Source organism: Choristoneura fumiferana, chromosome 4 (assembly GCF_025370935.1).
Source record: "Choristoneura fumiferana chromosome 4, NRCan_CFum_1, whole genome shotgun sequence".
NCBI classification, from domain to species: Eukaryota; Metazoa; Arthropoda; class Insecta; order Lepidoptera; family Tortricidae; genus Choristoneura; species Choristoneura fumiferana.
The window spans coordinates 15110097-15133532 of NC_133475.1; the positions used below are offsets into that span (position 1 = coordinate 15110097).

General features: G+C 36.5%; 3 protein-coding genes across 6 annotated transcripts in view; 1 reads left to right on the forward strand and 2 right to left on the reverse strand.

Moving 5' to 3' along the window:
* LOC141427542 (uncharacterized) overlaps positions 1-12145 on the reverse strand; it is a 60474-nt gene extending 48329 nt beyond the window's left edge. For 3 of the 4 annotated variants that reach the window (XM_074087082.1, XM_074087081.1, XM_074087079.1), the window contains exons 1-3: positions 12020-12145; positions 11299-11479; positions 471-665 (exon numbers count right to left, since the gene is read on the reverse strand). In XM_074087082.1, coding sequence (XP_073943183.1) covers positions 471-665; positions 11299-11467 — 364 coding nt within the window. In that variant the 5' untranslated portion in view covers positions 11468-11479; positions 12020-12145. Of the gene's footprint in view, positions 1-470; positions 666-11298; positions 11480-11647; positions 11864-12019 lie in introns of those variants that run through there. The other variant, XM_074087080.1, reaches the window with a different exon arrangement.
* Positions 12146-13101: 956 nt separating this feature from the next.
* On the forward strand, positions 13102-17653 carry LOC141427547 (3-oxoacyl-[acyl-carrier-protein] reductase FabG-like). The gene is made up of 2 exons (XM_074087088.1): positions 13102-13271; positions 16715-17653. Exon 2 carries the CDS (start codon positions 16720-16722, stop codon positions 17497-17499), a length of 780 nt encoding a protein of 259 aa, XP_073943189.1. The 5' UTR covers positions 13102-13271; positions 16715-16719; the 3' UTR covers positions 17500-17653.
* Positions 17654-19361: 1708 nt separating this feature from the next.
* LOC141427546 (uncharacterized) lies at positions 19362-21611 on the reverse strand. The gene is made up of 4 exons (XM_074087087.1): positions 21517-21611; positions 20797-21114; positions 20412-20684; positions 19362-19718 (listed from the first exon to the last, which is right to left on the reverse strand). The coding sequence occupies exons 1-4, from the start codon at positions 21553-21555 to the stop codon at positions 19455-19457; spliced, it is 894 nt and encodes a 297-aa protein (XP_073943188.1). The 5' UTR covers positions 21556-21611; the 3' UTR covers positions 19362-19454.
* Positions 21612-23436: the final 1825 nt, after the last annotated feature.

The following is a 23436-nucleotide window of genomic DNA, read 5'->3' on the forward strand; positions in this document are numbered from 1 at the left end:
GCTTATATTTTGCAAACAGATCTCTAAATCTAAAAACTGGTTTGAGAAACCTTATAATATTTTTAAAGACCAATCCAATGACACCCATACTATGGGTTCAATTTAAAAATAAATATCCCGACTTTACGCGTAGGGAGGCATATCTTAATTCCGGCCAAAAGTCGGGTCCAATTGCTGGTGCTTGGCTGGCTTGGACTCCTTTAAAATCAAAGGAGCTAAAATTGTTAACCCTATTAGGCTATCAGACTCTAGCGAGTTAATGAGTTAACTCGGATTCAAAAACTGTCACTTTTCGCGAGCTGCTGCTAAGGAGCCATGCATAAAACCAAGACAACCACACGCACACCAAATTTGACCTATTTTTAGCACATGGCATTATTTTATTCCTGTCACAAACCGCCTGAAAGATGAATGACGTAATTTATGGATAACCCCTAATGGCAGACAACAGAGCTTTAGTATCTACTTACCTTTTGGAAAGTCTTGTGGGCTGACCAGTTCCCGGAAGAATGCCTGGGCTTCATACGGTCGTTCACTAGGTGTCGCCTGCGGCTTGAACCAGAAACGGAGCGCGCGCGCCTCCCTCGTATGAGAGCCCGTCGCTCCTGACACCAGGTAGACGCGGAACTCGAGCTGCGCGTGACATGGCTCTGTTACACCGTTTTCTGGAAATTGAAAAGAGTGGTGGTTAGGACACTGCTCAGGATTACTTGGCGACAAGCTCATATATCGCTATACCTATAGTTAGTTCATATGCCTAAAGGGAATCTTAATTTATAGGGTACTTTTGAGTTTTGGCTGACCTAGAACTAGGTATGAAATTTGTCAAGTATTATCGTCTTATACATTATTAATTAGTTATGCATTTGTAATTTCTGTCTGTCCGCCTATGTCAGTGACATCTAAAATGACTCCACACTGCGTGCATCTTGCTGAGGAGGCTCTGGTAAATGCGATCTCCTCGCCTCACCGGCGCACCGAGGGTTCCATACTTTGTTGGTAGGTATCTATGAATCTTCATAGATACCAACAAAGTGTGGAATCCTCGGTGCACCGGTCCGACTTGCACTTGGCTGGTTTTGTTATATTAAAACCTGCATTCAGTCTTCTGGACTATAATCAAGTGGGTTGCTAGAGGATGGAGTTTGGCAAGGCAGAGCCATTGCTCCATCTCCTCTTAGTCCTTACTAAATTGCAGGTAAATCCAATTAAAAGGCTCAAGAGAGCAGATTTGCTGCCTTCAGTAGATCGGCTCTCTTGAACCATTTAATTAGATTTCGCTGCATGAGTATACTGCTGGATAACGCATTTGGGTGAATCGTCAGGCGGTATCTGTAGTTGGCCGAGGAGGTGCCTATCGTTTCCAAGTACTTTTGTAGCATTGCATGCAGTAGAACTTTCTTTATCGCATACATAGCTACAAACCTACCAAACCTTAAAAAACGCCACCCACGTTAGGGCAGGAACTCATTGATCCGTTACGTAACTTAAGACTTGACAGAAAAAGTGCGTGCAGCACGCAGATCGTGATTATCATACCTAATTGAGGAAACGCAGGGTATCTTAGATTAGTCTTTCGAACTATGTCAATGCTGTTTGAGTCTCGTATCGTATTATATGTATGCTTAGCTAGCTTGTGCCCGCGGCTTCGCTTCCGTGACAAAAAACTGGTTAATTCCACATCCAGTAGGTATTTCGATAAATCTCTTCTTGGTACACTTATCAGCACCAAAATCTGACACATCACGTGCGTAGGTAAACCTACTTCTAGGGCCGGTAGAACACGTCGTCAGATTTCATCTAAATCGGTTCAGCAGTTTAAGCGTGAAGAGACATACTTTCGCATTTACAATTTTAAGTAAGGATATAAAACAGATTTGTACTATTTGGTTTCTAACAGTTTCTAATCTAAAATCAAACCAACTGATTCTGTGGTTCGATATTTGTTAGTTTTATGAATATGGACTATTGTACTATTGTTAAAATATAGCTATTGTTTATGTAATGCTTTTAAATAAAAATATTTATATAATTAGAGGTAGGTCGATGTGGTTTGAACCAAATACGAACTTCGGCCGAACATTCGGTAAAAATAAAAACAGTCAACTTTCGGTTCAATGCCGTGCCTCTAATAAATTTTAAATAAGAGTAGATAGATTGTTAAATTTTATTTTTGAAAACACCCGTTAAAAATACTGAGGAGCTGTTTCACCATCCATTGATTAGTGTTAACTGACGGTTAAAATGTGTGATGCCGTCTCTATTTGTTTTGTTCGAATACTGGAGACGGCATCACATCATATTTAACCCTCAGTTAACCCTAATCAATGGATGGTGAAACAGCCCCTTAATGTTTCTCAATGTTTAGTTTGTCAAAATTGTGAAACAAAAAGGTTTTTTATTTTAAATTCAAGCTACGAATGTAATCTTGAGGTTTATTAAAATAATAGGTGCTAAGTAGCTATGTATATTTAATTTTTGGTGCATATTTTACTGATATGACAGACATACTTTCTATTAATTTCAGTCAAAGTAGTACAATTAGATTCTTTTTTCTAGTGCCGAATGTCCGGCATTTAAAACGAATTTTGGCCGAATGCCGAAGGTCGGCCCAAGCTGCCGAAATTGGTTAAACTGAATGTAAAACGAATTTCGGCCCATCCCTAAATGTAATTCACTTTTTATATTATGTTTGTTACCTACTACCATTTTGTATGTATATGTTTGAACCTACGCTTGACACGACGTCGCCTCTTCAATAATTAACACTAAGTATGCGACCTAATTCTTGGATCACACTCATACATTCATTAGAACAAATTATGTAATACTAGCTTTTAACCGCGGCGTTCGACGTGAACCATTAGATCTGGCAGTTGAATTAAAATTCCGGTATTTTACAATACCTATTCTCATCGGAATTCTAAAATATCACATTGTAGTCATCATTTACGTTGTAAGATGTACTTATTATTAGGTCTTTAATTTACCAACGGAATTGTAATCGCACTACTGCCCTGCTAAGCCGAAATGCGCTATGTCTGAGATACCTACGCCTTTTTTATTTCTTTTTGTTCCTTTCGATAGCTATACAAATTTCGCATCTAATGGTATAAGCCAAATAACGCTATCTAACTTAAAACGTTTAAAAAAATCACTAAGAAGTTTTTTCATATCTCAACTTTTCCTTAAATTACAATGTCGGTTTTACGAAGCCAAACAGCCGTAATGTCAATACTTACATAGGCTAAAAACGCTTCAAAATAACAGCATTCAATTTCCAAAGCAATAGGTGGTAAGTTCATCTTTATAAAGACAATCTCAAGGACTACTTCACAGTCAATCACGTCACGTAATTCACGTGTTATACCAGAAGGGCAAGTCATTATCTATATGATAGAATGAGTTGAAAGATCAAGAGGATAAAAACAAACAAACAAACAAGAATAATTGAAAGATAAATAGGTATAACACCTGCCAACTGGATGTTTATATGGCGAGGACTGTAAACTTTTGATTAATTTTATTTCATAGAAAAGCAAATAAAAGCTTATTTTTTTTATGCAAATTTCTTCTACAATAAACAAAGTTGTAAAATAAATATCAATGAATTTATTTTATAAACTAAAGAATGTATTTTCATTAAACTTTTAACGATATATTTTATATGTAGCGTTCTATGAGCTTATCAAAGCTAAAAGCATTATCTCAAGTTATGACGCCTTTTTTTCTATCTCACCAAATAGCACAAATTACATATAATCTGCTTATGTCAATAATATATATGGTCCAAAATACTTGTAAATAAGTTTTAACATCTTTAAGAGGGATTGTTTTTGAAGGTGCTAAAATACAACTTACAAAAAATCGATTTCCTCAAGCGCTTTTCGGCTTATCTGTAATTCAAAGCCAACAATCACAAACACTGCAATAGGTTTAGTAATTGTCGCCATAAAATAATAATTCTAAGTGTGTGTTCTGTACCGAATGCAGAATATATCTAATCCGTCCAAATGACCGTTCTGTGCTACGCATTGGAGCACAAAATTAGGCGGTCGGTCGGTACAAAAGTTTGCGAAATAAGCTGATTTTGGTGGCTTCTTATTCCTTTGCCTTCCAAAAAAAAAACATAATTACTGTACCTATTTATCTACTCCACGAGTTCTAAACAACGATACCTCACAATGACTCATTTACCGACCTTGGGCTTCATGACAAGAAAATTAGTACGGGTAATGACTCATTTACCGACCACGGGTTGCATGACAAGCACATTAAGGTCGAGGGTTTTATTTGGGGGTTGCAAGTTGCACACAAGGTTGCCTGCATGTTACGACACTGTTTACGAGCAAATGTGATGAAAAATATTTTTCACACTTGCTCGTAAACAGTGTCGTAACATGCAAGCTACCTTGGTTGCAACCCCCCGAATAAAACCCTCGACCTTAATGTGCTTGTCATGAAACCCGTGGTCGGTAAATGAGTCATTGCCCGTACTAATTTTCCTGTCATGAAGCCCAAGGTCGGTAAATGAGTTTGATACTGCATAGCGTGGGCGTGCAGGAGCGCGGCGCGCGCACGTCGGGCACATGCTGAGGGGGGGGGGGAGGGCAGCGTGGAACTGGCACTGCCAAGAGCGCAGTCAGCGGTATCGGCAATTTATGAAAAAATATTTACAATACACGTGCTCGGAAAGTGCCTCTTGACGTGGGTCAACATATCCATAGAAAATTAGTTATTCCCGCACGCATCCACAAGTGTGCAGTAAAGTTGTATGGATTTTACTTACCGCACTTGTGCGGTAAAGTAACTTTTTAAATTGCCAAATTATGTCCAAACTATTGTTAAAAAAATAAGTCTTAAAGAGTCGTTATAGTTAGGCTTTGAACAAATAAGAAAACGTTTGATGCAACCAACTGAATATTTACTGATAAGATAATACAGATTAAACGCGACAGAAAAGAGAACGTTAATTTTTTTTTCATGTAAACTCGTATTTTAATTCCATCTAAAGTTATGAAAAAAAAAGGGAATAAATTCTTGAGTCCAATTCGGACCGTGCGACGTCAAGCGCGCGCACTCGAAAGTTAACCAATGAGCTTCCAGTGCGCGCGCACGACGTAGCACGAACCAATCATGGTTACCCGTTCGCGCCTGTCATGAAACCCCGCCAAAGTAATGTTCATGAGTTCAGTCCGGTGAATTAATTTTTGATGAGTAAATTAAAATGAAGAGTTTAAATGATGAATTTATATCTGACTTTACGCCGCCTCACGTCCTCCACGAAGCACATAATTGTCAGTGACAAACTCAATGCTGAACAAAATACGTGAACTATAATATACATACCTAAGTTAATAAACATCGTAAATTGATAGAATAATCTACTTCTACACACTTGGATATTATAACATCTACCGGTATGTCTTATTCTTATTTATTTGCTTTTATCTATTAGAATTAGTGAACCAGTTTTGATTTATTTACAGTTCCAAAGCCAAAAAATCTCAGATTTACGGTAACTTTTTGTTAAAAGCTGGTAGATTAGATACATAATACATATACTTGATGTTACTTTTACAGGGATTTATTCACGGGTTGCATTGATATTTAGCATTATAGGAGCGTGCACTCCTCCATAAGGACTAGCCAATATAAGTGTTGAAAATGTCAAGCAACAAGGGCTAATAATTAATCATAAAAAATCACGATACTAAAACAAAGTCTCCTTTACCTATCATTAGTAGCTGTAGTTGTTCTAATCTTCTGAGTCAATGATTGTTATGAAAGTTGGTTTAATAAAGTGTATAGGTACGCTAACGATTTTGGTTTGGCGTGCATGTCGGTATGTATATCTACTGCCTGCTACTGTAGTAAAAGGAGTATGGCAAATAAATGATGTAGTCACTGCCTCGATTTTTTTCCTCGCTTAATGCATTGTAAAACGTTGTATGATATACGTGTCGAAAGTAGGAAATTCCCAACTCGTGCCGGCTCAAAACACTCGCTTCGCTCGTGTTTCAAGTTCTCCGCCACTCGTTGGGAATTGCCTACTTTCCGCACTTGTATCATAAATAAATATAGTAGTTCTAATAGACTCTCCTTACCGCCCTTAAGGCACAATGTACTAAAATTCTGCTACAAACGATGTCGTACCTAAAGGTCACGATTTATTGCAGAAACAAAACAGAGCTATATTCAGAATTAGCACTACAGGCGGCGCTGTAGTCGCAATATAGTTCATTGCACGATCTTATCATGCTTATAAGAAAACTTAATGAACTCAATGAGAGATAATTACAACGTGGCTGTAGAGTCTATCTATAATAAAACAAGTTATCATTTTAGAAACTACGCATTCAACAATGTAAGTAAGTACTAGATTTGTACCTATAAATAAAATGCGGTAATCTTTGACTAATAGTAAATTTAGAATTATTAGTATTCAGTGCTGCAACGAATATGCAAGTTGAAGGGGCAATGGGCGGGCCACATCGCTCGAAGAACGGATACTTAATAATTGGAGGAGAAAGGTTCTAGAGTGGCGACCACGAACCGGAAAGCGAAGCGTTGGCGGCCTCCCACTATATTCTATTCGTTCTAACATGACTCAAATGACAGTTGCCAAACTGACGGAACTAGAGTCCCTCCTACTGTTACGCAAACTATCGATACTTCTGCATGTACCTAGTGTTAAAAGTGGCAATAGCATAATTTGTTGGTTTAAACGTTACGCTATCGAACTGAACCTTAAAATATAATTTATTCAACACTTGGAGTGTCACTTTCCGACTCTGACGAACGATCTTGCAAATTAATAATAAGTTCGTTTATTTTACAGCTTTTATATTTACCACCTCTAGCAATTGTGGCCTATTGACACAACATTGTAAGGGCGTTCATTAAAGAAAGTAAGTTAATATTATAATACAGTGCCTACGCAGTAACTTAACAATTTGTTAGCAAATTTGAGTTCAAATATTCGAACAATCAGCAGTTTTAATGTGATTTCATTTTTTTCAAGCGTTATATCTCTGTTGGAAAAAACAAAAAAATAGTTACCGCCTCGCAACGTTACATAATCATCATGTGTCATTTGAATCATCTTAGAAAAGTTACAACAAATAGAATATAGGTGGACTGACGACATCGGGAGAGTTGCAAGCAACCAGCGCGTTTTTAGGGTTCCGGAGCCAAAATGGCAAAAACGGAACCCTTATAGTTTATTTTTTTATTTATTTCTAATAAACATTACATCTATCATTACAGTTACACAATACGATAGAGTAGCAAGCACTTTATATATTTAAAGTATATACCTAATTCCTAATTATTAGTTTCACCATGTCTATCTGTCTGTCTGTCTGTCTGTCCGTCCGCGGCTTTGCTCAGGGGCTATCAATGCTAGAAAGCTGTAATTTTGCACGGATATATATGTAAACTATGCCGACAAAATGGTACAATTAAAAATTCTAAAAAAACTTTTTTTAGGGTTACCTCCCATAGACGTAAAGTGGGGGTGTTTTTTTTTTCTCATCCAACCCTATAGTGTGGGGTATCGTTGGATACCCCATTTGGTATGGTATTTTAAAACCATTAGGGGTTTGCTAAGAAGACTTTTAGATTCAGTGATTTGTTTGCGAAATATTCAACTTTAGTGAAATTTTTTATGAAAATCGAGCGTCCCCCCCCCCCCACCTCTAAAATCTAAAGTTTGCTTGAGAATTATTAGTAGTTTAAGAGTAAATAGCAGCCTAAGGTATAAAATATACCTAAACTTGGAAGATTCCGTATAAAATACGAAATACTTAGAAAAATATTACTTATTTTTTTCGGAATGGCTACGGAACCCTATTTTGGGCGTGTCTGACACTCTCTTGGCCAGTTTTTTTGTTTTTATTCTGGCCATATACTGAAATTCGAACTTCTTATGTAGCCGTCTCCCTCACGCTTATAGTATTTAATACGAATACACGAGTGACTCGTAGTATATGATAAAAAATCTAATTTCGAGATTTAACGTGGCTTCGGGTTTTTTTTATTCGACTAGATGGCAAACGAGCAAGTGGGTCTCCTGATGGTAAGAGATCACCACCGCCCATAAACATCTGCAATACCCCTGGCGTTGCCAACCTAGAGGCCTAAGATGGGATACCTCAAGTGCCAGTAATTTCACCGGCTATCTTACTCTCCACGCCGAAACACAGCAGTGCAAGCACTGCTGCTTCACGGCAGGATTAGCGAGCAAGATGGTGGTAGCCACAAGGTCCTACCACCTGCAAAATTTATTCGATATTCTAAAGTTTTTAAACCTGACATGACCAAGTACAAGTCAGAGATTTTATGATAATCAATTATTGTTGCAATGATGGTGTCATAGTCATAGAGTAGTAATTATTTTCATTTCGATGACGTAAGTGCGACAGTGGTCAGTCAGAACCATGGAACTAAATAAGAGGAATAGAAATGACGCGCTCAAGTAAAAGCTCCGCGACCGGACTTGAGCTAAAAACATGACCGCGTAGGTATTTGGCTAAAAAGCCCAGCCCAGATCAGTCTGTAACGAAGTTTAATGCTCAAAAAATGAGTTATTATACTATTTATGGTGTACAATAAATTCATTGTATTGTATTGTAAGTGCAGAGAGAGATGGCTGTTCAAGAGGCATAATATTTCATTATTGATTAACATTATCTATAGATCTATATAGAGAGGCGAATGTGGCATTGGCGACATTGATTGTGGAAAGAAATACACGTGGTAACATTTTTATTTCTCTGAACATTAGAACTAATAGCTATAGCTATATTGCTTGTTTTTTTTAAAGCACCTTTTTTTAATCCGCGAGTCCCTTGACGCAAAAAAGGGGTGTTATAAGTCAGTCATTCTGTCCGTGACATCGCAGCTCTCAAACGGATACACCGATTTCGATGCGGTATTCTTTACGTGATTGCGAGTTTAGTTCCGGTGGTTCTTAGTTAAACTGTACACAAGAAGTGAGTGAGTGAGACAAGATGCTTGTATAGTAGATTTAGTTTAGTTTTCGTCATCCATTAGTATACCAGTGCAAATCTGAGGCAGGCAAGCTAGTAAATACATGGAATTTGATTAATTTAACTATCATTTTTTAAAACTTAATACCTAAAATTGCTAAAAGTGGCTCCGAAGCCGTAACGTTTCGTGTGCTCTGCCTACCCCATTTGGGAATACAGGTGTGATGTTTGTGTGTGTGTTGTTTGGAAACTTGAATTAAATTATTTATAACACAAAATTATAAATGAAAAAGTTACAAAAGTTACAAGAGTGCAGGTCTGTACTAAATCAAAAGCTAGCATACTTGTTTACAAAGAGTAGGTACATATAAAATACATTTCTCAGTGATTTAAGGAAACAGGAAGTCACAAGACTATTTACCACTAACTACTATGTCTAAATATAATAATTATTAGACGGTCTACAAACAGCATAAAGGACAAATGTTTACCTATACATGAGTACAAAATTTTTATGGTAGGAATCAATTGAGTTGATCTATCAGCTAAGTCAATTAAACCTATAATTTTTTAGGGGTATCTTCAGTCTCTAACAAGATTTTGCAAAACAATTTCTGAATATTCATATATTTCTTAACTAAATTACAATTTTATTATATGTGTGGAACATTATCAGTATATTTTATTAACCTTTTTCCTGAACTCCTAAATCAAGACTCCCTAAAATTTTTTTGTGAATGCAATTACAGTGTGATGATGTCCTCCATGTCGTGTCTGACAAAGGCGAACCTTTAGGCTTGTTTATTATGTGCCCGAATATGGCTGGCAAAGCCGAATTTAGTCTTAAAGGTCCTATTACAGGGCGCGCAATGTAATTGACCACTATCATTATACGTGTAAGTGTAGGAAGGTCTCGGGCAGGTCTTTATAATAAGACGTTTGGCATCCAGGTGTTCCAAGCGATGCGTCTCAAAATTTGCGACAGCCTTATTTACAGAGCTGCGCCATTCCAGTCTCTGCTTCGCGAGATCTTCCCAACTCTCGCATGGGATGTTACATGCGGTAAGGTGGCGCTTTAGGACATCCCTGTAATGCAAGAACTGGCCTAGCGGAGTCCGCTTTCCTTCTTTTAATTGAGAGTAAAAGACAGCCTTAGGGAGTCTACCATCTTTTATACGCACAAGGTGTCCACACCACCTTAGCTGTCCTTTAATTAATAAAGACTCAATGCCATTGAGATTGGTTCGCCTGAAGATTTCAGTGTGTGGGACTCGGTCCTGCCACTTATTGCAAAGTATAGATTTTAAGCACTTCACATGAAAGGCATCAAGCCGCTTTATGTCACTTTTATAAAGGCACCAAGTTTCTGTGGCATATAGTAAGATTGGCAGAATGATAACCGGACTCACCATGATCCGAATTCCCACCACCATTGCCCCATCGCCACAGGACTTATACTCAGAATACAAAAACAAGCTAAGGTTCATCTGCGCAAGAATGTTTACAACCGGCGGTAGAAAGGATGCAGAATTACAGTGTAAACTCTACATAACAACACTTAAGGGACTGATCACTTTTGACATTATAGAGAGTGGTAGTTAAATGGAAACAAAGAAATGTAAATAAATTTTCATCTATATATGCAAAGATTTTCATTTACTTGCCATGTTCACAGTTCGAAAATCTGTAAGCAACTGCGAATACTGTGATTATGATAATGTGTAACAACTTGATAGAAGTGTAGTAACAGAGGTAAACACGTGCAAGTTTTTTATACAAAAACCAGACAACATTTTTTAGAACCCCCAGCACATCAGTCGAAGTAAAACAGCAACAAATGATTGCCCACAGCTATTATGCCTTATTGTTGTTAAATAGAGTGAGTGTGGCACTATGTAGAGTGTATTATTGCATAGAAAACATAGTAAACCAACCAAAGTCAAGCAATTGCGACGTTTCAAGGAGTTTGTCGTTAAATCAAGTGATGTTATGAAGTTTAGACTAAATAACTTTTTTGTTTGTATATAATAAAAAACTAGGCTAGATAACCTAGGAGTATATGTACTGGCCACACTTGTAACTAACTAAGCTTGTACACCCAGATAGAAATACTAAATAATCTAACTTTATTTTTTCATTAAAAGCAGCCTTTTTTATTAACAGTACTATGTTATTGCATTGTCACTGAATTACACATATACAGATCATGGGAAGTGGGGGAAAATCAATTTGCAAGTGTTGGTTACATATTTACACTACAGGTGAAGTTATTATTAGTGTTAAAAAAGTACCTCTGTATATTTACCATATACTTGTTCCTTGTTGATTATTATACCAGTGTGGTCACCGCCTGCAACATGTATTTTGTCACTGGCCTCTGCTTCAACAGCCTTCCTCTCAACTACCAAGGTTGTTGATGTTGCTGTTTTACACTTTGGTGTCATTATTACTTTTTCTTCAATGTGGTCTGCCATTTTTAAGACTATCTGGAATAAGTATCACATTGTTAATTATTTTTATTGCAGTCAATGTTTTAAATTTCTATGTTCTTGTAAACTTTTTTTAATGTAGTATTTAGTTAAACCTGTGTTCTCAAGTATATACAATTTAAAAGACAATTAGTAAACTAGTAGCTGAAATGAGAGTAAATTTACCACACTATATTAAATTTAAGTAGGTTTCCTTTGTGTGCTAATACAGGAAATACAAAGTATTCATAACAGTGCAAAAATCCGTGACAATCGTTCGTTCCCGCCTTAATGCATCGATGAGTCACTTCTTTCTTTAATTTATGACGAATGGTACAGAGTTGCACCAAAGCTATACTACCAAAAGATGTAGGAGGGCACAGTCTCAGTCACTATACTAAGGTATGATTATGAGGCGGGACTATAGCACGAAGTATTACAAGGCGAGCTTGTTTTGCTACAAAGTAGGATTAGAAATACTAGTAAACAATCCGTAGATTAACGTAAATTGGCCGCATTGACATGAGAATATAGACGAAAATACATTTCACTCCTTACCTTCTAATCTATAATCTATCTCAAGCCAGTAAGAGAAAGGAAAAACAAAATAAACAAATTCCAATAGTAAAGAATTTACGAGCGATAAGAAAAACTAGTGTGACAGTGACAGACGAGTGCAGGCAGTGCAATGCAATCTATGTCAGGGGGGGGGACAGTCGCCTATCTATACCGTACTAATTCATGTCGATAGCGCCGCCATCTCCTTTATCTAACCTAAAATAAAACAGATTGTTGTCGTTTGTTTCAGATAGATGTCACTGAAAGCTTGAGATCACAAAATTTTATTTATTAAAAAATATTTTGTCGTTGATAATTACCGCAAAAATGAACTTTGTTTTCGAAATTGACAATCGTATTGTAATTTCTAATATAAAAGTCACATAATTGTATCCGCTCAGTCGTTACAAATATTTTTTGTGTAGCAACCCTTGTTACAGTTACGGTGTCCCGTTGACGTACTTGACAGGAGGAAGTATGGCTTTCAAAGTCTGTTATTACGGGCGTCAAAACAAAGTTTAGATTAAAATCATATTTAATACACCTTAAAACCGTAAGTACCATAAAAATATCGAGCATGCCACAGTGTTGCATAGTCCCCGTTCTGTTCGGAAAAAAGGGAGGACAATGGTTACCAAAAGACAAAACTGTCTCAAAACACAGACATTCATTGCCCCGGAACGCATATTTGCCATAATTAATTTCAGATATTGCAAAATATTCACAAAATTATTCTAATTATAAATAAACCCGCGTAGCTCACCCAAAAACTATGAGATTTGTCATCGATTTGACATTTCGGAGGCCTCACGCTACACTAGCGCCTCTAGTGGCGAATTCATACTTAATACGCGATAGCCCTCATTGTCTGTGCTGTGACCTATCCGAACGGGCTGTTTATACGCTTGTGCTTGTGAGAGAATAGAATAGAATAGAAGACATTTATTCACATTCACAAAGACACACAAATACAACAAAACTAAAAAACAACAAGCTTGCCGAAGCTTGGCAAGGAGGGTGTAAATGTAGCATAAGAGTGGAACGTAGCCGGGTATCTCAAATCAAAAATGACAATGTCAATTGTCAATGGATGGATGGATATGTTAGTTTTGTTTGACAATACACCACACCACATCAAGTTTTCCTTTCCAATCAGATAGAACGAATCTGTTCACTTACGCAAATTAAAGCATCGCATGCTATATTAATATTAACCAAATTATATAGTCTTGGAACAAATATAAAAAATAAGGTACGTACTGAGATACAATTTTATTACTTAATTTACTTTTTCTGGAAAGTATTCCGAAGTTAATGGAACTTTCGGGTTGTTAGGGGGTACGCTAAGGTTAGGAAAACTATCCTGCCTAAGTTTTTAACCTCGAGGACCTATGCGTCGCTTCCTGGTGAAGGAGACAAAACCTCAAAACTTTCTTTCTTACTTTTCAGTGTTCCGCTTTTACCTCCTAAACACACCACATTTTGTATACTACATTTCATAACAAAGTTCAAGATTATCGAATTTTCTAAGTTCATTAGCAAACCAGATTTTTAGTTATCAGGCTTATTTAGCTTAAGTAATTGTATTTTGTTTTGACCAGTAAAAATGTGTTTAGGTTTAGAATGCTTATACAAAGCAAAAATTGGTTTTAACCTATCAGAAATATTAGTGCGCATTATAGTAATTATAGACAACAGAGGGTTAACTAACAATAAGGTTTTGGTATCAATTTAAAATCCTCCTCCTCAAATATTTAAATACCTACTAAACTGAACACTCAAAATTACTTTAATGGCCATTGGATAACAACTCTAAACAATTTTGATTTGACCTTGAATACAATTGTTCACAAGAGGAGCAGCATTAGACATGCTAAATATAAAATTGTGCAGTTATTTTTTTGTCTTTTATGTTGCTGTGCTGATAATGATAATATATTAATATATAAAATAGGATAAAATCTCAATATCTGTCTGTCTGTTCAGTATCCCTTCAGGTTTAAACTGCACTGAACTGATTTAGATAAATTTTGTGTGGACAGTTTTGGTTTGAGCACTTCCAACGCCCTAGGTGAGATTTCCACGGCGCCCCGAACTTTTGGAGGTGCCCATTTAAGTCCAGTGCCCTGGGCGATTGCCCCTCCTCGCCCTACCCTAACGCCACTACTGTGTGTGGAGATAGTTTGAGACCCTGGTAGGAGATGGGATAGTATTAATCTCAATAAAACGATATAGTTCTAATGATATATAATGATAAACAAATTCTCTGTAGATAAAGATCACAGGCAAAAACTAATTTTAAATAAAATCGTTTCATTAGTTAATCTATAGTACATCAACAACTTCTGTACTATTTATAACTATACAAGTCTATTTGTCTATAATATTATAATTGTCTGTAAAATATCCCTGTCACTTTTTGTAAATTACATTTGCTTATTTAATAAACTCAAGTAGAACGGATCATGATGATATTTTTACTAAAAAAACAAGACCCCCGAAGAAACTAATTGGTGATCCCCGCTCTACATTGTAATCTAAAGTAATCTAATAATCTTATACCTACCTTTATTTCAAATTCAAATAATATTCAGTAAATAGGCCGCAATGGGCACTTTTACACATCTTTTTAGGATTCCGGAGCCAAAATGGCAAAAACTGAACCCTTATAGTTTCGCCATGTCTGTGTCTGTCTGTCTGTCTGTCTGTATGTCTGTCTGTCTGTCTGTCTCTGTCTGTCTGTCTGTCTGTCCATCCGCGGCTTTGCTCAGAGGCTATTAATGCTAGAAAGCTGTAATTTTGCATGGATATATAAGTAAACTATGCCGACAAAATGGTACAATTAAAAGTGACATAACCCATTGACTTAAAGTGGGGTGATTTTTTTTTCTCATCCAGCCCTATAGTGTGGGGTATCGTTGGATAGGTCTTTTAAACTATTAGGGGTTTGCTAAGACGATTTTTCGATTCAGTTATGTGTTTGCGAAATATTCAACTTTAAAGTGCAAATTTTCATTAAAATCGGGCGTCCCCCCCCCCTCTAAACTCTAAACCAGTAGGAGGAAAAATTTGATAAAATTCAGGATGGTAGTCAGTATATCAAACTGTCAAGGAAAACTATAACGGCTAAGTTTGGATGAGAATTATTAGTAGTTTATGTGTAAATAGCAGCCTAAGGTATAAAATATACCTAAACTTGGAAGATTCCATGTAAAATACGAAATCCTTAGAAAAATATTAAGTACTTAATTTTTTCGTAATGGCTACGGAACCCTATTTTGGGCGTGTCCGACACGCTCTTGGCTGGTTTTTTAAACTTTCAGCACTTTCGGAAAGACCATCATTGCCAAGAATAATGCGGCGCAAGAAACAGTCAGGTGGCAGTCATTTTTCAAAATAAAATAATTACAAATAAAATACTTAAAAACTATAGTATAGGCACAATTAAAGAAAAAAATACAAAAAAATAATGATAATAATACAGGGATATATGGGGTCCCTTAGTTACAAAACAAAACACTGATTATATCTACGTTCAGTGGAAGTGTAGAATGCTTAAATAATAATAATAAAATTCTAAAAAAAATAATAAACTTTTTTTATAAAAATTAGTAAAATTAATTTAATTCTGAAACATTTCTGGTCAAGTAACCATTAAGCTTTTGATTCCGAAGGCAAGCTCACGTCTGCCGCCCCCAAAGTTAGCTCACACGCACTCATGTCGTACTCTGAAAGCAGAGCCGTACCGAGGGCATGGTATTGCTTCGGTTCCCATAAGCTATATGGGATTGTCTTGGGAACTTCAACATTGCGAGCCTGTGACTAGAAATTAAACTAAAAATATACAAGTTCAAAATCCATAAGCTTAACAATATACACTTTAAACAAGCAATTCTTCTACATTCCGTACCTGAGAAGCATAACACTGCAAGTGCCACTTTAAAAAGTATATAAAAAGCATTTATTTTAGCATTTATTTCGGGGACTTTTGAAATTGCTCTAAAAATTTCCATGAAATTTGGTGTGTAGGAGTTTTTGAGGACGAACAATCAATCTGGCTTGGTTCCATCTTTGGGAATTGTAATTTATAATTTACACGCAATATGCTTGGTAATTTTGATAGCTCTGACATTCAGTCTGTTAGCTCGGCGGCGTAGCAATTAGGCTTGTATGTTGGATGTGTTCAGTCAGGCGGGCTACTCCGAAACTCGAAACTCGAAGTTCGTGTCGTGCGGTTCCTCTCGCTCTCGTATCAAACAGTGTAAGTGTCAGAGGAACCGCACGAGCACGACACGAACTTCGAGTTTCGAGTTTCGGAGTAGCCCAGCAGATTTAGATAGTTTTTCATTTTTCTTTTTATCTTAGTATAAAGATTTATTTACTAAATCAATAATAATATATTTTAAAATTACTACCTACTTCACGCATACTCACTTTACTTAATATTTTTTTTTGCGTTTTATTTTAAAAGCTTTTCAAATATATGTCTCCAAAAAATTACACTACTTATTATAAAAAATAATAATAATAATTGAACCTATTTCAAAAACTCTTTTATTAGAGAAATAGAAAGGTAGGTATTACCCTGAGAAAGTGCAAAGTTCCGCGGGATGCACATGAAGTTGCGGGCAAAATCTAGTAGGTATTTTCTACAACCGTTTATAGAACAATAAAATATCAACTTTTGTTATCTAGGCAAAATGTTCACCGAGAAGGTCGTACTCATCACCGGAGCCAGTTCTGGCATTGGTGCCGCAACCGCACAAGAGTTCGCCAAGTTAAATGCACACCTAATACTGACAGGACGAAACAAGGATAACTTGGAAAAAGTGGCCAAACAGTGCCAAGAAAACTCTCCCGCCAAACTCGAACCTCTAATTGTTATTGCCGACATGAATAACGAAAATAACGTCAAGAGCATTATCGACGAAACTATCAAACGCTTCAATAAGCTTGACGTCCTCGTTAACAACGCTGGTATCTTAGAAACTGGGACCATCGAAACAACCTCATTGAACCAATACGACAGAGTCATGAACACGAACGTTCGTGGTCCTTACTATTTAACAATGCTAGCAACACCATACCTACTGGCAACTAAAGGAAACATTGTTAATGTATCCAGTGTGACTGGTTTAAGATCATTCCCTAACGTTCTCGCATATTGCATGTCCAAATCAGCTTTAGACCAATTCACGAGATGTGCTGCTTTAGAACTCGCGCCGAAAGGAGTTAGAGTCAATGCTGTTAATCCTGGAGTTATTACAACTGGTTTACATAAGAAAGGAGAAGGGAGCATGAATGATGAGCAATACGAAGCGTTTTTGAAGAAATGCGCTGAGACTCATGCATTAGGAAGGCCTGGAGATGCCAAGGAAGTGGCGTCTGTTGTTATTTTCTTGGCTGGCGAAGGAGCTAGTAACATTACTGGAGCTACTTTACCCGTTGATGGAGGTCGTCATGCTATGTGCCCTCGATAGTTATGGCACTTATTTGGCAACCTGTTAATGTTATAATATGAATAAATTGACCTGGCTGTTTTGTACACATACTTACTAAAAGTGTACTTACTTACAAAATATAAAAACATCCGTCTGTTGCATAAAGTTAAAAATTAAATGTGAATTATTGTAAGTTATTGTTCTAAATTCAAAGAATTGTAAATTGTTATTTTACCTACGTTATCCTACTGAGTAAGAACTGCTGGCTGTGGGACAAGTAAGGTAAATCTGCAAATTTCTTGTTTATAGGTTCAAAATTACCTATAAACAAGATTTTTTGTACCTATTTGGTACAAAAGTTACTTCCCAATATAATCTATCAGGTGGCATGCAGTGATGACGTTTGAATCAGGTGTTTTGAAAGCCAAAAACATAAATAAGCTCGCTTTAAATCTGATCTTTATTCGTTCTTGTTAACATTCATATTATCGAATAATATGGTAATGTGTATTAAACTTCTTTAAGTCAAACCGTAACTAATTTCATAAAGAAAACTTTTTCCTCCTCGTCCATTACGCAGTTAATGATTTTCAGTACTTCTTCAGTAATAGCTCCAGATGCATCAATAATACCATCGGCTGCACACTGTAAAATTGTTTCTAATGCATCATCAGCAAGATTCCTAGTGATTACTCTCTGAAAAAAAAAATCAACGTTATTAACAAATTTCTGTGGTACAATTTGTCATTTCCCTTCAAAAATATATCTTACTGTTTCCATAATGCCATTTTCTGTGTGCTCCATTTCATCATAAATTTCTCCTTTCACTTTATTTAGACAGTCCTCAGAATCTTCGCTATGTTCTATGCATTGGTTAACTTTCTTTTCAGATTTTGTCATAAATTCAGATTCATCGAGTGCTAATTTTGATTGATGGCTGTCTGCTGCTGATGCTGTTTTAATACTTCCAGCAATACAGTTTGTAACGCGTAGCGCAATTTGCTTTAAAAGTTCTTGAATCGCTTCTTTGTCTTCCTGGAAAAAAACACAAGATGAGGTGTATTTATAATATAAACTGCCAATAAAAAGGATATTATAACACTTTAAAATCAATTTGTTTACTTACTTGTATACACTGTTGTACATCCCCTGCTGTATCTTTGATGGTTTGAATTAGTGCATCGAGTTTGTTTTTTAAAATATCCAGTCTGGCTTCAAAAACTTTACTGATTTCTTCTGCACGTTTTTTCAGATCTTGCATCCATACGTTTATTTTGTCCTTAGTTTGACTGGCAAAATTTTTGATGGCATTCCAAGCGTTAGCAACACTAGTTTTCATGTTATTCCACAAGTCATTGATGTTAAGCAGTTTATACATTTCCAGATTCGCAAGATCTGTTGTTTTTATTAAATGAAGGTCATTTTTCAAGGGATGCTCATGATTAGCGTAAATGGATGTGATTTCCTTGGCCTCAATATTCTGAAATAACGAGCTTTAAAGAAAATCTATTTCTAGTACTGATATTATTTTTTGCTTTTCATAACTTACCAGCGACCATAACATTAACACAGTTAAAAAAAGTACGGTTCTCATCTTACTGTTGTTCAGTGCAGAAGTAAAGTAACTATTTGTTAGACACCTCTCTTTTATAGGTATGGCTTTATTGTGTTTAAGTGGCTACTCGTATTGTAATCTTCTATTTACTTATCCTTACTAAAAGGATGGTCAAGTACTTAAGCCATTGCTTTGTTTAATTTTTCAAGTGGAACAAAATAGATTGTCAGTGATTCTTCTGTTGTTAAAACCTAAATACCTAGACAATTATTTGGGCAACATTTCATTTTATTGTGTGTGTATATTGAAACTTATTTTCATAAGCAAAATTAAAAAAAAAACTAAGTGCATGGAAATAAGATTTATTCAAAAGACAGAAAGGAGAAGAAAAACGATTTAGGAAAGGTCACTTCAGTCCTAGAAACAATACATGTAAATACTATTCACTAACAGGTTGATTAATTTCAGCATTGGCACTGTTGCCTGATTGCATTTCATTTGCATTGGGTAGATTAGTTGGGATAGGTACGTTAATTGCGGGCAGTTTAGATCCAGTGAGGGTGTTGAAGACTGACGATGCTGAGCATCCTCCGAGTTCCATGATGATCTTTGCGGTTCCCATACCGGCTTCGACGAGGCGCCTCCCAGCACACATCTCCAGGGCCACTGGTAAAGTTCCCAGGGCTAAGTCGATACGTGCTATCTGAAGAGAAGAGAAAAAAAACCTTTTCAAGAGTCAAGACTGTAGGTAAGTATTTAGATAAGCTTTTTTTGCTTGAACCTCTTCAAAGTAGTAGTATCTTATACTCGTACGTTCGGTCATGAGCCACCATGGAACCATTTCACAGTACCTAAACATTATAGTGACATCGCATTAATTAACCTGTTCTCTCCCAGAGGCACAAATTTGTGCCCAAATTCCTTTGATCCTGTTATCCTGGGAGATGACAAATTAAAAAGGAAAATCGAAATGGCTTTTCCTTCGAAAAGATTTTGAAACGTTGGTGGCTCATGAATTAAAGTCCTAGACCGTAACCGTAAATACATATGAAGAATACACATATGAAGTTGCTATCCAGGCTGTAACTCTTCGTCTTTAAGTAAGTATTTGGTGAAACTATAATACAGTCATTCTTTAATATTTCAGTATAATATCAACTAAGAATAATTTCACCAAGTAAATTTTCGAATAATGAAAAAGAAGTATGTAAAAAATTATGTACCCTATGAAAAATATTGTGAACTTAACTTGTGCATTAGTCTAATACCAAATTATTTAGAGCTGATTAATATAAATTGCGGCTATAAACACAATCGCACATTTTTATCGCTATATATTTATGTCGATGATATAAATTAAAATTTAGCTTATTTGTTCGTGTAGATTTGTACTTACGGAAATTCCGCTTTGAGTTAAGTAAACTGCTCCCTTCATTTCGGTCTTCAAGGCCACGGATACAAGACACCCTCCTTTGGCAAGGACACTGTTATCGTTGTCAGTGCAATTCCACATTTCTTCAATAGCCTTGTTTGCAAATTCAAGACCTCCTTTTGATATCTCGACCTGTCTTGAAATCAATTCACCAACTTCCTGCACTTTTCCGTCAGCGCAGTTCATTGTTTTGTATATAGCGTCGTTGAAGAGTATATCAGTTTTTTTCTTATTAGACTGTAAAGATATCATAATTTTGTTAAATATACATTTAGTTTCAAGCAAATAAGATTGGGGTTCTACAAGTAAAACCCCGAAGCGAAAAAAAAAATACATGGCATATGCTTACCTCGATACACTCTTTTACAGCAGAACTAGCGTTGGAGAACCTATTAGAAACATTTTTGATCGCTAGTGATACTTTCTCTTTCAGCTTTTCTATTTCAATATACAATTTCTCCTGGCTTAGTCTGACTTGTTCCTTCAACCCTGCAGCGAATACTGCCATGGCGTCAGCAGCCTGCTGAGCCGCTGCTCGAAGGTTAGCTACTAAATCTTCGATCAGTTTCTTCGTGTTAGCAAACACATCAGTGCCATTGGCACTCTGTTTCAGAGGTTCTAAAGCATAATTGTCAATGCTCGCTGCTTCACCGTAAAATGTGCAGACCTAAAAATTTAAACCTTGATGTTCAAACCTAACCAGTTCAAATTTGTGCATTGGTAATTAACAGGCTCCATGTCCCGAAGCAATCTGCAGCGTTCTTTTAACACGTCCCCATAGTAATGATAAAGTAATGTAATATCCCCCAATGTAGGTAATAATATCCCCATAGTAATTTTCATTGGTTACCTAAATGTGGTTCATTAATAAAAATAATACGATATAATACGTAATAAAATTTATTATTTATGGAAAGAACAACTGCATTATTTACATCACTGGCCATGCGGCACATGTGCCTCATGGCCGTACCAATAAAGTCACGCATGAGGCACATGTGCGTCATGGGATAGGGAACCTGCTAAGTACCTACATTACAATAATATTATGATAATTTATCTAACTTACCACTGCAACGAAGAGCACACAGGTTGTAAATAACCTCATGTTTACCACCGTCTATGATTTCAGACTGATCTCTGATATTATATTCGGAGAAACCCATGGTTTATATACTGCTCTATTCAAATGCAATTGCCCAAAAACCTCTGAAACTAGCACAGATTTATCTTATCATATGGTTTTCATGGTAAATATTTAATTAATTTTGCCTAGTAGATTGGTTTCAGATGCGTCTGCGCCGCGCGGTCGCGTGATCTAGGGAGCAAATCTAGCTACTAGTAGGTAGTAAGTATATGTTATGACGTTTTGAACGCTATTATTTCCATTATCCTAATATTTATTCACATGTTAATTAGGACGTAGTTCTGCATAGAAGGTGCATTTTAGTAACTTGTTGCATACTTATCTAAACTTTGGGCGAGGAGGTGTGGGTTGGTTCCTGTTTGCATAACTACGCCCTTTAATAATCTTCCATACATAGGTACATACATAAAATCACGCCTCTTTCCCAACGGGGTAGGTAGAGTTTACATCCTTCCACTTACTACGGTTCTGGCATACAACTCTCGCTTCCTCTACATTCATCAATCTTTTCATCACACTTGCTCGTAAACAGTGTCGTAACATGCAGGCTACCTTAGTTGCAACCCCCCAAATAAAACCCTCGACCTTAATGTGCTTGTCATGAAACCCTTGGTCGGTAAATGAGTCATTGCCCGTACTAATTTTCTTGCCATGAAGCCCAAGGTCGGTAAATGAGTCAGTTCCCGTACTGATGGCGCTGCGCCGTGCCGCGTGCCCGTGCGCGCGCTCTTGCTGCAGGACTACATGGACCACCACATGCACACGCACGTTGCGGCGCATGCCGAGGGAGGTAGAGGGCGACGTTGCCAAGAGCACAGCCTAAGGTATCGCCAATATTTGGAAGAATTCTATTTTTTCTTTTACAAATATAAAATTTTACTTGCAAATGTGATGAAAAACATTGTATGTCGCACGGGCGGTACTAGAATTACGAACATCGACTCATCAAAGCCCTCAGTCTTCGACTTCGGGCTTCTAATAGACTCTCGTTCGTAATTCCTTATTTACCGCCCTTAAGACACAATGTACTATTTCATGCATGCACGTCGGTAGTAGGTAATCTTTAGTTACGATTATGATGTTACTTCTAATTTGTCTTTCATTCCTCCTTATTTGTCCTTTTTACGTTGCTTTATTGTAACAAAGCAAAGGCTGAAAACTCGTCTGAAGGGTGGTTTATTATTATTACTACCCATTTAATAGTTACCTACTACTAGACAAGATCGTTTGAATTTTTTTAATGATAGTGACACAAAGTAGGAATAAAAGGTAGCTAGTTATCACCGCTGCGTGTACCCACCTAACGAAAAGGAATTAAAATAATAGAGACTATTTTACATGGGTGTTCTTTTATACAAGTAAATAAACAGTGTATTTTTGAGATTTCCCATGGGATTTTCGTGAAATCATCGTAGTAGATAGAGAATAATTTACATACCTATACATATTGAGAATTGTCTTAAGTAAGAAGTACTAAATACTATGTTACTTTATTATCAAATATCTTATCATCGTTTATGACTATTTGGAAATAGTTTGCAGGCTTTTATTTTGTTCCAATTTTTTTCTGTCGCAACCTACTGATAAAGAGTTTAATTGCCTTTCTCAAGGTCTTAGGAGTAGAACAATAATTAACTAAGGCAAATAATTTTATCATAAAAGTGCAATATGTACCTATATCTAGTGCCATCCACAAAGAAGCGTGATTTTGTCAAAATTAGTCATTAATGACATTGTAATAAGAACCACGGCACGCGTCATAGTGAATGACTCTGGCTCTACCTTCTGTTAAGTGTGTTTGAAGAGTTCGTTGAACTGTCTTCATTAAGGACTTTGTTTGAG

What these genes read in the sequence shown, in the direction of transcription:
- LOC141427547 (XM_074087088.1), top strand. Translation starts at nt 16,720, where the DNA reads ATGTTCACCGAGAAGGTCGTACTCATCACCGGAGCCAGTTCTGGCATT.
- LOC141427546 (XM_074087087.1), bottom strand. Translation starts at nt 21,555, where the DNA reads ATGAGGTTATTTACAACCTGTGTGCTCTTCGTTGCAGTG. An exon ending in CTGTAAAAGAGTGTATCGAG is followed by an intron (nt 20,685 to 20,796) that starts GTAAGCATATGC and finishes ATATCTTTACAG; the next exon opens with TCTAATAAGAAAAAAACTGA. An exon ending in TAACTCAAAGCGGAATTTCC is followed by an intron (nt 19,719 to 20,411) that starts GTAAGTACAAAT and finishes TCTTCTCTTCAG; the next exon opens with ATAGCACGTATCGACTTAGC.